The 17701-nt window shown below is 37.4% G+C and overlaps 2 protein-coding genes across 2 annotated transcripts; one reads left to right on the top strand and one right to left on the bottom strand.

The window, feature by feature from the left end:
• The first annotated feature begins 1788 nt into the window (after window positions 1-1788).
• On the top strand, window positions 1789-3845 carry LOC133875214 (transcription factor MYB1R1). Its single transcript, XM_062313258.1, has 3 exons — window positions 1789-2190; window positions 2450-2658; window positions 3129-3845. The coding sequence occupies exons 1-3, from the start codon at window positions 1917-1919 to the stop codon at window positions 3549-3551; spliced, it is 906 nt and encodes a 301-aa protein (XP_062169242.1). The 5' UTR covers window positions 1789-1916; the 3' UTR covers window positions 3552-3845.
• A 5298-nt stretch (window positions 3846-9143) lies between these two features.
• Window positions 9144-13142, bottom strand: LOC133875600 (serine/threonine-protein kinase AtPK2/AtPK19-like). Its single transcript, XM_062313777.1, has 6 exons — window positions 12336-13142; window positions 11541-11623; window positions 11326-11446; window positions 11003-11176; window positions 10045-10152; window positions 9144-9905 (listed from the first exon to the last, which is right to left on the bottom strand). The coding sequence occupies exons 1-6, from the start codon at window positions 12999-13001 to the stop codon at window positions 9621-9623; spliced, it is 1437 nt and encodes a 478-aa protein (XP_062169761.1). The 5' UTR covers window positions 13002-13142; the 3' UTR covers window positions 9144-9620.
• Window positions 13143-17701: the final 4559 nt, after the last annotated feature.

Below are 17701 nucleotides of genomic sequence, written 5' to 3'. Positions count from 1 at the left end.
AGGCTAACCTGCGATTTTAAAGGTCAAACTGCGATTTTGCTAAACGCTTAACTGCGTTTTTAAAAATCATTTTTTTAAATCACACATTTTAAAATTGCTATTTTTAAATCGCACTTTTTAAAATCGCAAACCCAAACGATTCTTCTTTTTGTTTTGTTTTGTTTTTTTTTTTTTAATTTAATCTATTAAATTAACATATATCTTTATATATAATATGTAATTCTTACATAAATTTTTAATTTAAAATATATATTAGAATCACATACTCTCTTAATTTTATTAAAATTACATGTGAGATAGTTTACGATACGTGTGTTTTGGAAAGTTTATTTTTTATTTGAAAAAATATTTTAATGTAATATAAATTTGAAAGTTATTTTATATTTGAATTGTTTATCAATAATTTTATTTCGAAAATAAAAAATAAAATATTTTTGTTCAGCTTCGTTTTTCGTCCAACTCGAAGTAGATGCTTTTTTCGTACTTGTAGAGTTAATTAATTAATTAATTAATTTATTTTTCTATCAACTTTAATGTTCAACATGTGGATGGCAGAGAAATGTGTGACCACATGAGATATTGTGAATCCCGCAGCATGTACGATTTATAGTTTCATATCCACACATTTTTGCTATCCTATCATCTCGCATTAATTCCAAAAAAATTCCTGAAAAAGGTGCATATGTTAATGTGTTTTGGATTATTATTATTTTTTTTATTTAAAATATAAAAATAATAATAATATAATAGCATTACTCATATTTTTTTCTTCATTTTTGGAGCAATTTATTTCTAAGAACTAAGAAGAGACTTCAATTTGATGGTAATATGTAAGATGGGCTCTAAAATGCCTTGAAGCGGTATTTGTTCATTTTTTGAACCCCCACACCACGACAAGGATTGATTGGACTCTTACTGGGTATGTTCATAAATAACAAAGATAAATGAACCTCATGCTTATTATATATATACATGAGATCCACCAATTTTTGACATTTTGTGTCACACATAAACCTATGATCATGATTTACCAATCACAACAAAACCAATGCATCATTATCTTGAATCCTAAGCAAAAAGGAACTACACCAAATAGAATAACGTCAAAGATTATATAAAAAAAAAAAATTAAAAAAAAAATCACTTGTATAATATGCAAAAGAACTAACCAAATGATCCAAAGTTCCAAACCCATTATTTAAATATATTCAAAATAAAAAAAATAAAAAGAACTGCCACAAATTGAGAAAACGATAACGATAAAAGTCTTAATTTGTGAATTAAATAAATATTTTACCTTTTTAAAGTTCAATTTTATTTGGTTGTATTGACTGTGTATATAATATCACATTATTTAAAAGAGTAATGCTATATATTATACCTCATTTCATTATCATTGTGTTGGACTGATGTGATTAATACTACTCACTCTTTTTTAAACAAAAAAAAAAAAAAAAAAAAAATCAAAGACGAATGAATATGTTACATCAGCTGGTTTCAGCCAAATAAAATAAAGATGTAATGTATAATATTATTTATTTAAAAAAATTTAGATAACGTAACAACACCGTCAAGATGATCTCGATCAAATAACATATGACCAATTTGATTAAAGATGAGGATAATTGATAAAAATCTTAAAAAAATGTAAAAATAAAAATGATCTTAGGCATTAGCCACGTAGAGGACACAAATGGAATTGAGAAACGAGGCCACGCCTTTACACCCACACATCCACATGGTGCCACCCCATCTATGAGTGCGTCTATATATAATTGTCGACCAAAGCCCACGTATCCATCACAAATTTCTTATTTCTCTCTCTCTCTCTCTCTCTTCATTTTCCACTTGTACGGCTTCAAGAGATACCACGTCTCCAGTCTCCGCAGCGAGAACTAGAAGAGGGTGAAGCGGAGATGTCTCGCGCGTGTGGCGGAGACGCGGGCGGCGCAGGGGAGTTCATGCTGTTCGGGGTGAGGGTGGTGGTGGACGCGATGCGGAAGAGTGTGAGCATGAACAATCTGTCCCAGTACGAGCAGCCCCAGCCCGAGGACCCGTCCAAGGTTAACACCAACACCAACACCAACACCAACACCAGCACCAAAGACGACGTCGCAGGTGCCGGTTACGCCTCTGCAGACGACGCCGTTCCCAATTCCCGCTCCCACCGCGAGCGCGAGCGCAAGCGAGGTCCGATTCAGATCGCCGATCATCTCTCTCTCTCTCTCTCTCTCAATATTTCGATACCAAAATAATTGATTTGTTTGTCAAAATCTGTTTCCTTTTCCTTTTTCTTGGTCAATTTTTCTATGATCAAGCTTGTCTTAATTGAGAAATCCTGTTTTATGTATTTATATTTTTCCAAACGATTGTAGTATTTTAAATATTTTGATTGATGGGTATGTATAATTGGATTGATTTTGTGGATGATGGTATTTGAGTATTGCAGGGGTTCCGTGGACGGAGGAGGAGCACAAGCTGTTCCTGCTGGGATTGCAGAAGGTAGGGAAAGGAGACTGGAGAGGAATATCGAGAAACTTCGTGAAGACTCGCACGCCAACGCAGGTTGCAAGCCATGCTCAGAAGTACTTTCTCCGCCGCTCCAATCTCAACCGCCGCCGCCGCAGATCTAGCCTCTTCGACATCACCACCGATACGGTACTTTTTACTTCTCTATTCTCTTTCTCTCTCTGTTTTGGTTGCTGAGAAAAAGAAAAGAAAAGAAAAAAAGAATCTCTGTTTCTGAAACTGTTTGTATGGTTTTCTTATTTCTGTGACTTTTATCAAAGGATTCCATAAAAGAAGTGGTGCTCTCATTTTTATGTTATTTTTCTTAGTTTTGGTGTTGAGAAGACTTGGGGATAGTAAACAAAAATGTGAAGAGGAAGAATCCTAAGACGTTGTGGTGGTTTTTAGTTTCTTAGAGTTTTCGATAGTTGACCCATTCGAAGGCAGATTAGTTTTATCAGATTCTTTTCTTGAGTTGGGTTTTTCTTTTTGTAAAGTTGTGATTTTCTTTGCATTTTGCTACGTTTTCTCAACAACCAAACTGAAAAAGAAGGAAAAGAAAAGAAAAGAAAGACAAGCTTTTCATGAATCGTGACCATTTTCCGATGTGGGTGTATTAGGTAACGGCGATTCCAATGGAACTAGAAGAAGCAGGGCATCATCAAGATAATGCCTCGCAGTCACATCCATTGCCACCATCCGAGGCTTGCAATTTTGGTGGGTTTCCTATGATGTCTGCTTTTCCGATGACTGTTGGTCCGGCAGTGGTTCCTGTCCCCATTGAGAGCCCAATGGAAAACCTCAACCTAAGACAGGGAAACGTGGAGACCAATGCCGCCTCGTCGTCGAATCTAGTCCATCCGATTCCTGTCCACACGGGTCATCGTGCTTCAACCATGTCTGACCTTAACTTGAATTCGTCACCGTTGACTCTCAAGCTTTCTTTGCCCTCGGATCAGAGGGAGTCACCATCGAGGCATTCGGCTTTCCAGGCAATGTCAAGCTTCAACAATAATGGGGACAGCATCATCACCGTTGCTTGAGAGAGGTCGTTAATTAAACAATGGAAAATGGTTCATAATTAGCGCAGATGGGTTAGAAAAAAAAAAAAAAAAATCTCAAAAAAGAAAGAGACAATGGATTAGAGAAGACAAGGTAAATTAGGCAACTGAATTTGATCCTTTGCTTGTTTTGTACAGACCCAAAAACTGTCGTGTCTTTATCTTCTTGTTGGTTTATGGTATTATGTTAGATTCTTGCCTCTTGGTCTTTTGGCTGTTTCCGATGTTAGCTTATAGCCTGATATAACTGAAAATAACATGGACTTTTTGTGGGTCTGGTCTGGTTTGTTTTTATTATTTTTAATCGCTTTTTGGGTAAAAATATCAGGGTGGATGAGTGGTAGTGAGGCATTTTCTTCCCCTTTTCGGTGAATTGGACACTTTATTATTAAATCTTCTTGTGAATGTGGATCATACTCAATAATGGATCATGGTTGTTGGGGGGGGGGGTGCTATAATTAATGTTGTCGTGCGGGTCATACATTTCTAAGGTTTAAATCCATCCCATGTGTTGATTGGTTGTTCATTCGGGTAGAGAATAGTAGCTATCATGCTTTACATTGCTACTTTGGAAACCATAATGTAATGCTTGTTTACGCAACAATATACCTTATTAATTAATTATGTCATTTTTATGTTTAATTATTTCATCCATTACAAAAGTTGTCGCCAAAATTTGTAATAAAAGCTGGGAGAATCTAACAAAAAGTAAAAGGAAAATCTCTCACTGTTTGCTGTCGTTTTGACTAATGCTTTTCAATTTTGAAAACAATAAAAACAATTTTGGCTCATATTATTCATAGATCAAAATTTCATAACTTATTCAGTTTGCTGAATTACTTAAATATATATATATATATATATATATATATATATATAGAGAGAGAGAGAGAGAGAGAGAGAGAGAGAGAGAGAAATATGTTGTATGAATGTCAAATATTCTTATAAGCAATTTCCTACGGTAGAGAGCATTTACATCTGATTCAATAAATTTATTCTACTATTTTTTAAAAAGTCAAATCTGAACTTTGTAAACAAAATAAAAATTCAATTTTGATTTCAAAAATTTAACACCCGAACAGACCTATCTTAAAAGATTGTTTAATAATTTTTTTTATATTTGGTGAGTTCTCCGATTTCCAATTTGGTGAGCAAGATACAGCTCATTCTGGTCTTGTTTATTATTTAAGCATCTCAGCTGGCCAAAATTATATTTGAGTTATTTTGACTAGCCCGATAAAAATGCTCCAATTATTATTGAAACAGCAGGAATCCGGATCCAAAATACCCGGATTGAGTTGAAGATGGGGCGACGTAGGCATAGGATTGGGCTTTAGGGTTAATGGGCCAAACATTGATGATTTTTAGTGATTGTACCGGATAGGAGCTGTAACAGGTGGCAGTCTGGCAATGTCCCCTGAAGTTTCAAATAACGGAGGCTTTTTCATTCAACGCCCGCATTCCAAATTTCCAACTTCTAACCTGAGAGTTTCCAGTTTACACATTTTTGGGGTCGACAAGGGAAGAAGGAAGAAGGAACCAAACAATTTCCTCCTCCCATTATCTTAATAGCTCCGAAACTACCCAAAAACAGAAACAACTCCGGCACATTAATTAAATCGAATCAAGTTCAACAACGTATTGCTCAAGCTGCTTTGACTAGTCTATCGAATGATTCATCAAATACCCCGAGCTTTGAGCTACAGTCAGCGACCGACCATGGCGAAAAGAGCGAAATTAGAGCATAGAAATCAAGCTAAAATATTATATTCTCTGTTCCTTTTATTTCATACAAGTTTTTCTTACGTCAAAATTATGATTTATCACTGCCATGGACGAATGCTTTTCTTGATTATCATAAGAAAAAAATCTAGGGCATATAATATAGGTTTTTTTTTTTTTTTTAAAAAAAAAGATAATACATTTTACGAAAAATATCGTGAATTGACATAAAGACTAGAGAGTGAATGCATTGAAGAATTTAGTAATGCTACAGCTACAACTATTTTATAACTTGATGATACGTGTCAACATTTGATATTCATAAAAAAAATTATAAAAGAGTTATACGCATAGCATTAAGCTTAAATTATTTTATGAAAAATAAAAAGTATTATATGGTATGTTAAAAGTATTTTTTTTAATGGACCAAATTTCTTAAGTACGACTAAACATTCGAAAACATTGAAACATTTGACTAAATCATTGTCTTGATTTGCTTGGGGATAAATATATTTTAACCCCCCAAATTACCACCATTTCTCCGGATGACCCTCCAAACTATCAATGCTTAAATTCTGGCTCCCCAAACTACCACTTTTTTATTTTTTGGCTCCATCCATTCATTTATGTCATCAATTCTAAACAGAAATCCGAAAATACCCCTCATACACTTTGAAATTCTCATGGTTAAAGGGGGGGTATTTTCGAGTTCTTGACCAATTTCTGTTAGAATTGACGGCATAAATAAACGAATGGGGCCAAAAAATCAGAAAGTGGTAGTTTGTGGGGCCATAATCTATAAGCATTGGTAGTTTGGGGGGTTAAAATATATTTAACTCAAATTTCTAAAAGAAGCTTAATTATTTTAGAAGCTATTGGATTAGATCATTTAATTTATTTGGCCAATTTCTAGCTTTTATTTGGCACTGTATCAGGGAGCTTGTTGAGGTTCCCCACTCTTCTATGTGTATCTTGCATTAATTGCTTCTATTTAGTTTTATTTATTTATTTAAAAATTAATTAATTATTTTAAAAAGGCTTTTGTCGAGGACCATGAGCCCTATTCAACAAGGGGAAAAGGAACCAGGAGAATCTATAATACACCTTAGAAAATTAGAAGGCAATAGTCACTAACTTGTCCAAGCAAGCAAGAAAGATAAGCCATCTCATTTAATTTAATTTTTTTTTTTTTTAAATCTACACAAAAAAAAAAAAAAAAAAAAAAAAACGCAGACAATATTAAGAACAACACAGATGAAGATGGCTAGTTAATTGAGTGATGCACGAGGTGAAGAAAACTTTGATGCATCATAATTATTTCGGTTCTTCTCATGTACCTTTTTAATGTAGGCAGAAGCCCTACCATCAACACACATCTCTTCGTGGATCTCAATGATCTCATACGTAGAATCATTCTCCTCTTCTGCTTCAGGTTGTTGCTGCGATCGTTGGCTCCCGTCAATCTGGGACGGCACTGGTTTGTTGTCAACCATGGCAGAGTCCAACAAAGGCTGTTCAAAGCTTCTGGCTGCTGCCGCATGTCCGCTTGCTCCGAGAGTCATCTTTGCGACAGAAAAAGACAATATCTTAATGATGTTCGCCGCCATCTTTATCGACTTCTCACAAAGGGACTCGTTCCTCATGGCTGTAACAGGCTACTTACTCTCCCTAAGAGCAACTGAGATGATTGCAGCTGACTGGTGAAAATGGGTATATAAATAAAACAAGCAACAAGCAACAAGCAAGCGATTGCTTGCTTGCAAAGCAATGCAGGGGTATAGATTAAGTGATTTTTCTAACTGGCTTCTTCTGCCTTTGTGTAAACTCCTTGTAATTAGTAGTAACAGCCAAGGAAACAACACTTTCTTTAGGGAATTGCTGGGGGCCTACGCTTAATTGGAAGAATCTATTCCTCCCACCTATCCATGCTTGTGAAAGTGTGAAAAGTGATATTGTTGGGGTGCAACCAACAATGTCGTTCTGCTCTACTGAACGGCTCTTAGAACATGCCTTACAGGGTACAATTTCAAATGCCATAAAAGGTTTTGGCTTCCCTCAATAAACACCAATTAATTTTCAGAAGAGATGATCAAAGGCCTGATCTAACATATATTCCATGACCATCGAAGGGGGTCCTCACCAACCTTGATTAACTGAGCTTACTCTTGTCTCTTGCATGGTTAATTCTAATAACATAAATGAAAGATAAATGAAATCAAATTCATGCCAATCGCTTTCAAATAAAAAACAAATTAAAGTTTCTTAGATGCCTAGATTTAAACTAGTATTTTTAAATTTATTTTTGTTGCATCAAATAAAAGTGAAATGTAACAAGATTGTTCTGCAATATTGCTTTTCTCTTTACTGTTCCTCATTGCTTTCTGTCACCTTCCCCAGGACGTTACAGACACAAACACAATCCATCAAATTAAAGTAACTTGGAAGTCTGGCCAGTGGCCACAATCTAGTTTAGAGATTGGATATTCTGATGATATGCTTCGATTGGTAACTGGATTAAAATTTCAAAGGCCATTTCAAGTTATCATGCTCGATCTCCAACTTGCACAAAAGGAGAATTATAAACATGATCAATGTGCAATCATCATAGGACCAGCACAATTAACTTCATAATAAGAAAGACAATATGGCTGGCTCTTTAAGACTCGATGATGAAAATATAAACAAAAATGGAAAAATAAAATAAAATGTTTGCTGCAATTTTGATTAATCCACCAACTTCAGCATGATTCAAAACCTTAAAAACCCACTCGCTACCTGTAGCTAAATGTTTGGATCCTCATTTTCTATACAACGTACACTATCTAGGGTCTTATCATTTGTTAGGTCATCAAATAATTCTCTCTTTTTCTACAGCCTCACATCGATAAACATTGTTTTTTTGGCATTCTCTAGCATTACTAACTTACATGATCAGTAGTAATAAATACTGATTTATCAATCACATAAGGAATTAACAGAACTTCACATGGCAAAGTTCTCATCTTATGTGACATATTCTAGCTGATATGGGTAGAATCAATGAAATGAAACATAAAAAAAGACATACTTCAAGACATTATTTAACTGTAAGCATTTAAAAAAAAGTAACGAGAATTTAAGATCAAGCTGTAAGCAAGTAGTAAGTGAAAATCCAGGATACTATTTATTCAAGATTAGGTTAGAAATAATGTACATCAGATATGAACCTCTACTTCTGCCTTTTTTCTTTAATAAAATGATTTTTTTTTTTAAAATTTAATTATAGAGTTATTTATTTATTTGATTTTACATACATACGAAGAATTTTTAGATTTGTTGAGAAGGAATCCAACATTATCGGAGTCATGAAATTTTTTTATTTTATTTTATAAGTAATTGCAATTTATTCAAAATAAGGGCAGAAGAGCACAATCCTTATACATGGAAAGTATACAAGAGAGCCTCTAAAAGGGACGAACATAGAATAATTTAAAAAAATCTACATAAGTAAAAACATTTAAGCTATGATAAGACGCTATCTAAATATATAATGTATTGAACAACCACTTATGTAGCTCCACCATAAATGTCTCTACATCTTCAAAGAGCCGCGTATTCCGCTCCCGCCAAATACACTACAATAAGCATAAAGGAGCTAACCGCCAAGCTTCTTTAGCACTACCATACACAATCACCGCCTCCCAACTATTCAACAACTCCAACACCGTGTGTGGCATAACTCACTCTACCCCCAAAAAAATAAGAACGTAGCTCCAAAGATCCCGGGCGACTTCGCAGTGAAGCAACAAATGATCAATAGACTCTCCACTTTTCTTACACAAACAACACCACTCAATCATTATAACATTCATCTTACGCAAGTTATCATACGTCAATATTTTGCTCAAAGCTGATGACCATATAAAGAAAGCCACCCTAGTTGGAGTCATGGAAGATTTGAGTCGCAAACAAAAGGGAGAAAAATAAAATTGACTGTGTTTGGTACAAATGGCCGAAACATCTTTAGGAGTATAGCACATCAAATACATAGCTACCACCATTCATCATATTATTGTGAAGATATTTATAAACGTGTGTGCATTATGGCTGCTGATCTGAGCGTTAAATTTCCATTTACTCCAATTAAGAACAAACAACGATTTTGTGATGGTGTGTACTTTGATAAGCTACGTATCAAAATACACCCCATCACAAAATCGTTGTTTATTTCTGAATGGAGCAAATGAGAATTGAAGGCTCAGATTAACCGCCATAATGCGCACACGTTTATAAAGATCTTCACAATAATAGATATCATCAAAATTTTGTTCTCAGCCAGAAGCCTTAAGTTTATCCCGATGAAAGCCAAGGGTTAGGTGCTACATAAGTATAACCTTGGAAATGTTCGCCTGCAGTTGGTGTGGCAGCTGGCGAGTCATTTGGAGGCATTGCTGTCCAGCACCGGTCAAAATTGGCTGTACAGTCTTTTCCACTCACATCTGGCTTGAACTTAGGCTGTAATTCTCTGGTCTCCAATTTCTTCCAGTTGATTGATCGAAACCATTTATGACTTTTGATATCATCCCCTCCACTAGGCCCATTGCCTAATCTTCTTGATGGTTCCTTCTGCAGCAACTGCAAAAATAAAGAGAAATAGAAATTTCTTAATCTTTTATTCAACAGATAGAAATTATAAAATAAAATAAAATAAAATAAGGCAAAAGAAGAGAGAGAGAGAGAGAAAGAGAGAACCACATGGAAAGGATATACTTACTCCTTTGAGCAAAGAGTGGGCTTCGCTGGTAAGAAAGGATGGAAGTTTCACCTTCTCTTTAATGATTCTCTCCTGAAGTTTCTTTCTATTTGCATGTGTAAATGGTGGCTGCAGGAAGAAACATTTATCAACTTTGGAACAAACAATAATAAATTGGTAGCTTGAGGTAACAGCTTTTTGATCCTTTATACAGGGTATTTGTGGCAATAAATGAAGCAACTGAAACAGCATTGGAACCAACATTCATGATACATTCCTCCGCAATCAAGAGCACCCTAAATATTGTGGCCCAAGAAAGGAGCAACTCAGTTCAATGAGGAACAAGGCAGTCCAAACCAGGTGAGTGAATGACATCTGTGCTATATGGAATTATGGATGCTAAAATCTGAGCACCTGTGCGAACTGAACATGAGAAGAACACGAGTATGAGGCATCTGCTCAACTCGACAGTTGAATACATACCCGAAAGGCATGAAAGCCAAAGGAAAAGAGGAACAACTTCCTAGCACTCTACAAGTTAGCCCAACCTTTCTCAATAATGATTCTCTCTTGCATGGATAGCCCAATATGATGAAGTACCCACAACTTACAAGCTGCTATTTTTTACAGATGCACTTCATTTTTGCCTGAAGTATGGAAAGAGAAACTTCATAACTAGCTAATTCAGAAAGATTTGTCCCTTATCATCTTCTTTTATCCCATTTCTTCTAGGAAACAATATACGCTCCCTTTCGAGGGAAGAACCGGACTACCAAACTTTTGACCCTTTGACATTGGCACACACTAACAATAGGTTACTCGCTTTGATTGGATATTTGACAATTGTTTGGGTGACATGAAAACCATGGTTGTCAAAAAAGCTCATTTGGTTACTAAAACCACTTCCTGAGAAGACATGTTCATAAGTCAAAATCTGGAAATTCTTAAAAGTACTAAAAGTTTCACAAAATGGTATTACCTGCCCAGTTAGCATCTCATACAAGAGTATCCCAGTACTCCACCAATCTGCATCTTTATTGTGGCCTTTAGACAGCAAAATTTCTGGAGCCATGTACTCTGTGGTCCCACACATAGAATTTGATCTACTTGATTCGTCAATTTCCTTTGCCAGTCCAAAATCAGTTAGCATAACCTGTATCATAGGTACCAACATTAGGGGGGAAAAAAAAAAAGAAAAAGCCAAATCATTTCGAAGACAACATATCTATGCAAGAAAAGCACATTTCATGACTTCCATGCAAGTTCCTACAAAAGAAATGCGTAAACGGGCACGGCCATTACATGCCCATCGGCGTCCATGAGAATATTTTCAGGTTTAAGATCCCGATGCACAATTCCGCACTTGTGAAGATGTGAAACAGCAGATACTATCTCAGCAGTATAAACCCTTGCCTGATCCTCACTACACATCAAGACACACCCAAAGCCTAAATCAAACAGGCGGACATACAATGTGATTAGAAATCTAAAAGTTTAAACAGCACTGCAGAAGGTACCTGAAGATTCCCTGCCGGTACAGATGAAAGAAGAGATGCCCTCCATTTATAAAATCCAGAATCAAGTAAAGCTTAGACTTTGTCTGCAATGAAATCCACAAAAGAAAAATTACAACATTCTAATTCCCAATTAAGTTCACAAGGAAGGGTCACAAATTTCAAACTATATTTGACAATTTATCATGAAGATACAACCACCATTCCCTAGTGGAAAAACACACACGCACACACACACACACAAAATTAGCACGCTCTTAAGCCAAAATTATACATGTAAAGCAGCACCCTTTAGAGAACTAATGGTTTTCTATCAAATCCTATTCAGTCTGATTATATATGTCGCTGAAACAATCCTTTTTGTCTCAGTTTTATTTTCGGATCCGAGGATGAGCCGGATGACGAGGTGTCCTCCTCAGATAAAGATGTTTCCGCTCTCAACAAGAACAACTTTTTCTATTCTGATTTTTTAGCGGGTTCGGTCAGGAGGGACAAAAGAGATGGTTTCTACTAATCAAAAGAAGATACCGCAAAACACATTACACAACCAAATTTTTTATCCAGCAGAGATGTGAAAACATTTCTTAAGGAAGAGTAATTCTATAAGGACGACTAGTCCTCCTTGTAGAATCTATAATCTACCATGCCCAATATAGCATAACTTTTAATTTGTAAACTGAATTGAACTATTGCATCACATGGGCCAAACACTATATATATATATATATATATAAAGACCATGATTGTATACACAAGATAGCAGGCATAGTAAAGAACAAGTTTAAGTCGAAAGAGTACCTGGAAGGAGAAGCGGAGCTGAACTATAAAGGGGTGGACGACTTTAGTGAGAATGTCCCTCTCGGCCTTCATGTAATCCACATGGTTCTTCTTTATGATTGTGTCCTTCCTCATCACCTTCATCGCATATATCCCATCACCATTTCCTTCTTCTTTACACTCACCATTAGGAGCACTCGCTCTCGCTTTCGCTCTCTTCCTCACCACCTGGAACACTTTACCAAACGCCCCCTGCCCCACAACTCTCAGAATCTCGAAATCCCCAGGCCCAAACTTCCCCACATCCTCGCTCGTATCGGCATCACTCGGTCCATTTCTAGCTTCGGTGTCGGACTCGGACTCGGATTCGGATTCGGGTGTGTGGATGGGGAGGGAGCGGGAGAGGGTGAAGCGGGGGGAGGGGCCCACGAAGGAGTGGGACCGGTGGTGGATGACGGGTGGGTCCCCTGGGGGGAGGGCGGAGGATGACGTGGACGGCGGTGATGATGAGGGGATGGGGTTTGGGTGTTGGTGATGGTGTGTGGTTGAGGGGCCGAAAACTTCAGAGAAGTCGAAGTCGAGCTCGGGGTCTTGGGCGGACGATGGGATTGAGATGGTGAGTTTGCTACTGAGGTTGGTGGCCAAGAGAGAGTGCAGGCTTTTCTTCTTCTGAGAATTGGACGACATTTTTTTGATTCTCACTTCTCACAGAGAGAGAGAGAGAGAGAGAGAGAGAGAGCCACCACGGATTACATCTTGGTAAGTTGGTAGTGTGTGGAACAGTGGAAGTGTGATTGCAAGAGAAAGGTGGGAAAGGCAATTACCGGTACGTTAACACCTGTGACCCACCAATACTTTCAGCAGGGAAGGTCGAGTTCAATGGATCCACCACGGAGAAGTTGACTGCGTCTGTCAACGCGCCTTTGGTGGTCGTGTACAACACTCGCAACAACTGAACCTTAATTAATACTTTGAGGCTTATTGGTGCACAACAATTATGCATTTTTTGTAAACATATGAGGTGAGACTCATATAGTAAGTTTAACTACATGGGTCTCACCCTATGTGTCTACAAAAGTGCACAATTGTTGTGCAAGAGTCTGTTCTCAAATATTTTTACACAACATAAGTGTGCACAACCACAAGAAAAAAGACTCTGCACAACAGTTGTGTACCAATCAGCTCTCCAACCAAATACATGGTGCATGAGTCCCACCATATATGTAGTTATGCACACTTTTGTTGTGCATGAATCAGTCCTCAATGTATTAACCTATTGGCATTCAAATCAAAGAAACAATTCTTTTCCTTTTTTCCTCTCTTTCTCACATTCTCACACTTAAAAAATTATTATTGAATCTATGGAGTCAATGGAGATCCATCATATGAACCAATAGATCTAATTGATGATTTTCAAAAGTGGTATCATAGACCTATTTGTTCGAGCATCTTTCCGGCCAGCAAAACCTCTTTCGTAGAAGAGTCGGTCAAACTACAATTTGATCAACAAATTACAACTAATTTTGATCCTCGACTGCATTACATGTGATAATAGTTGTTGAGAAGCGTTTGGTACACAACATTTGCACACCCAGACTTATCAGTGAGACCCAAGCAAATAGGTCCCACATGTGCAAATATTGTGCACCAAAGTGTTGTGCAAAAATCTTTTTCCATAGTCGTTACAGTGAGATATACAAAACACTTATCAGAAAATCATCTTTTTACACATAGGGAGAGGGAGAGGGAGAGAGAGAGAGAGAGAGAGAGAGAGAGAGTTGTGTGTTTTTTTTTTTTTTTAGAAGTACAACAGAGCGAGATACAAATTAGGGAACTAAAAAAGAAGATGAAGTGGACTTTCCAAAACAGGAAGGAAAGGAGCTAGAACTAAGAGAGAGAGTGGGAATGCAGCTAGATGAGAATCTAGTTGCGGCCCAATTTGCCACATTGTGGGCACAAAAGTTTGCACTTCGATTTACATGACTAGCAGGCCAACTAGTAGTAATGGGAAAAGTAGTTATAATACAGGAGACCATGGACGCAATCCTCCAATCTTGAGTGATATTAGGGTGGTTAAGTGCCAGTGTAACTGCTAGAGAATCACCCTCAAGAATGACAGAAGACAGATTCAACAAGAGAGCAATACGAGCTGCCAATAAAGCTACAGTAGCCTCACCCAAAAGGGCAGAACAAGGTGGGCTTATAATAGAAGAACACTAAACAATAGAACTCGTTGAATCCCTGCAAACCGCAGCCTGAGCCGAGAAAGATGGTCGAATAGCTGTATCATAATTAATCTTATAAAAAGGCGTAATAGGGGCAGACCAAACCGCAAGGTGGGGAACAAGCTTAGCATTCCAAGCTGAATGATGATTCAAAGCAATCCTGTTGATGCGGCTAGAGATATCTAGAGCATTGGGAATCAAATTCTCATGAAGAGCTTTATTTCGGGCAAACCAAATATGATCACAAGCAACCGCAGCAAATATTTGAAATAGATGTGATTCTGAGACAGGAATCCCAATAGTTTTCGGATGCAGAATAATAAACAACCAATCAAACAAAGAATCAATTCGGAGAGCAAGGCTATCCAAAGGCCATAAAGAATTCCTCCAAACCACCCTAGCAATTAGACAAGAGAAAAATAAGTGTAACAGAGAATCAGTAGGGAAAGAGCAAAGAGAGCAGGAAATATCAATGGGAGCAGAGGGAATGCAACATGAAATACGGGGACTTTGTGGGGAGAATATTCCAACCCATTTTCCAATGAAGCAAATGCAAGCGATGATTAAGTTTGAGTTTCCAAAGCGCTTTCCAAGTTGCAGAAGGGAGAGGGGAAATGGGCACAATACGTTCAGATGTGATAAGGTGATGAGCAGATTTAGTGGAGAAAACACCCGAAGAAGAAGGGGTCCAAATAATAGAATCACTGATAAGACGAATGCCAATCTTCAAAATTTCCAAGACAGTAGCCAGAGTGAACAGCATACAAATCCAGTGCATATTCCAATAACCAGTTGAAGGGCAAATAAGATCTACCACTGACAAAGGGAAGCGATCAGTGAAGGAGGGATCGCGAGCAGTAGGCTTAAAATCTAATATAGTGGGGATCCAAGGGGAAAACCTGATAATTGACTGGAAAAATGGGGAATATAACAAGCACCCTGAGTTAAGATAGGTACAATGGCTTTAATACCGTTCCAAATAAAAGAACCATATGATAGAGGACAAGATAAAAGATTACCATACTTGATATATTTCCTGTTGAAGAGAGAAACCCAAAGACTGTCATGATCAGTGAGAAGCTTCCAACCCAGCTTTGTAATGATAGATAAATTGATGTCTTTCATAAGCCGAAAACCCAAACCTCCTTGGTCTTTAGGCAAACACATAGAGCTCCAAGATTTGAGAGATAGGTTACGAAGCTTATCCCTAAGGAAACCCCACCATAAGTTTTTAAAGACCATATCCAATTTATGACAAAAAGAATCAGATAACAGAAAAGAGCTCATGGCATAAGAAGGGACAGCAAAAGCTACCACTTTAATCAACACAGTCTTGCCCGCCTGAGATAATGTTTTGGATCTCCAACCTTCTATTTTGCCTTGAACTTTATCCAGAATATCAAGAAAAGATGCATGCTTTGAACGACCAAACATAATAGGGAGCCCCAAATGTTTGGCAGAGACAGGAGTAGCATCATATGGAAGAATAGCTCGGATGCCAGAGACAGTAGAAGCATCTGTATTCTTACTAAAGACAATATTGGATTTGGAGATATTAACCGTTTGTCCTGACTAGGCACTATATTTAGCCAAACAAGATTTAATAATACCAGCTTCGCTAAAAGTAGCAAAAGTGAAAATAACCAAATCATCTGCAAAAAGCAGATGGTTTATAGGATCACAGGAACGAGAGATTTTAAAGCCACGAAGACTTTGATGGATCAGTCGAGATATAACTTATGTACCAATAATGAAAAGAAAAGGTGATAGGGGATCATCTTGTCGTAAACCCCGAGCCGGTTTAAAGTGACCAAATGAGCTACCATTGAAAAGAACAGAAAAAGATAGAAGTAGAAATACATAGGCGAATCCAATTTATCCACTTAGCATGAAACCCCAGTTTATTCATAATAGAAAAGAGGAAACTCCATTCCATTTTATCGAAAGCATTTTCCATATCAATGTTGATCGCCATAAGGCCCACAATACCACATTTAGACTTGAGCGTGTATAACATTTCATGAGCCAAAATTGAGTTGTCCTCAATGAGGCGGCCTGGAACAAAAGCCGTCTAGAAAGGAGAGACAATCTTATCCAACAGGGGCTTGAGCCGATTAGCAAGCAATTTAGAGATGATCTTGTAGAAAATATTGCATAAACTAATAGGACGATAATGATGAACCGAAGAAGCACCCAATTTTTTAGGAATTAGAGCAATGAACATGTGATTCTGCTCACAAAGTAATTGAATGTGCTGAAAAAAATGCCCAACTGCCTGTAAGACAGTCACTCTAATATGAACCCAGTATTTCACATAGAACAGAGCAGTAAAACCATCGGGCCCCAGAGCTTTAGATAGTCTCAGACTGTTGAGAGAAGCAAATATCTCTGGTTCTGTAGGAGTAACACATAGCCTAACATTATCCTCCACAGAAATAGCACTATCAAAAAGTGCCAAAAGGTCCTCATGAGGAGAAGGACAAGTAGAAGTATAGAGGTCTTTAAAATTATTGACAAAACAATCACCAATATCTTGTCGGTCAGAGAGCCAACCCGAATTAGGAGATTGTAACAGAAAAATGGTATTCTGATTACGCCGAATGAGAGTGCTTGTATGGAAAATTTAGTATTGAGGTCAACACAAGTAAGCCATAACTCCCGAGATTTAGTCTTCCAAAGAGATTCCTCCTGAAGCAAATATTCATCCAACTGAGACTGAAGATGTAATTCCAATGCCAAGTTAGAGTCCGAGGGTGGAGCCCGTTGAGTAACATCAAGAAGCTGCAAAGTGGAATTAAGTTTAGTCCGAATATCACCAAAATAATGTTTATTCCAATGACGGATTGCTTTCTTTGTATATTTCAACTTCTATGTTAAGCAATAAGATGGAGAACCCGTGGTAAGATAGGCACAGGCTTCGCCAACTACAATCTCACAAGATGGATCTCTAGTCCAAAATTCCTCAAAACGAAACGGTCGAGGGAGAGAAAGAAAGGGAAGGGAAGAATTCAGATGCAGAGGGTTAGGGTCAGAAGTATGAGCCGATAAGTAGGTAATTGAGAACGAAGGGAACCAATGAAGCCACTGGTTAGTAGCAATACACCTGTCGAGACGCTCCTTAATAATGCTTGAACCTTGTCTATGATTAGAGAGGTGTGTTTG

Source organism: Alnus glutinosa, chromosome 8 (genome assembly GCF_958979055.1).
Source record: "Alnus glutinosa chromosome 8, dhAlnGlut1.1, whole genome shotgun sequence".
Taxonomy (NCBI): domain Eukaryota; kingdom Viridiplantae; phylum Streptophyta; class Magnoliopsida; order Fagales; family Betulaceae; genus Alnus; species Alnus glutinosa.
Note: the sequence above shows the minus strand (reverse complement) of the source record. Positions and strands in the feature narration are given on the sequence as shown.

What these genes read in the sequence shown, in the direction of transcription:
- LOC133875214 (XM_062313258.1), top strand. Translation starts at nt 1,917, where the DNA reads ATGTCTCGCGCGTGTGGCGGAGACGCGGGCGGCGCAGGGGAGTTCATG. An exon ending in CGAGCGCGAGCGCAAGCGAG is followed by an intron (nt 2,191 to 2,449) that starts GTCCGATTCAGA and finishes TGAGTATTGCAG; the next exon opens with GGGTTCCGTGGACGGAGGAG. An exon ending in TCGACATCACCACCGATACG is followed by an intron (nt 2,659 to 3,128) that starts GTACTTTTTACT and finishes TGGGTGTATTAG; the next exon opens with GTAACGGCGATTCCAATGGA.
- LOC133875600 (XM_062313777.1), bottom strand. Translation starts at nt 13,001, where the DNA reads ATGTCGTCCAATTCTCAGAAGAAGAAAAGCCTGCACTCTCTCTTGGCC. An exon ending in TACCGGCAGGGAATCTTCAG is followed by an intron (nt 11,447 to 11,540) that starts GTACCTTCTGCA and finishes CTTGATGTGTAG; the next exon opens with TGAGGATCAGGCAAGGGTTT. An exon ending in TCATGGACGCCGATGGGCAT is followed by an intron (nt 11,177 to 11,325) that starts GTAATGGCCGTG and finishes CCTATGATACAG; the next exon opens with GTTATGCTAACTGATTTTGG.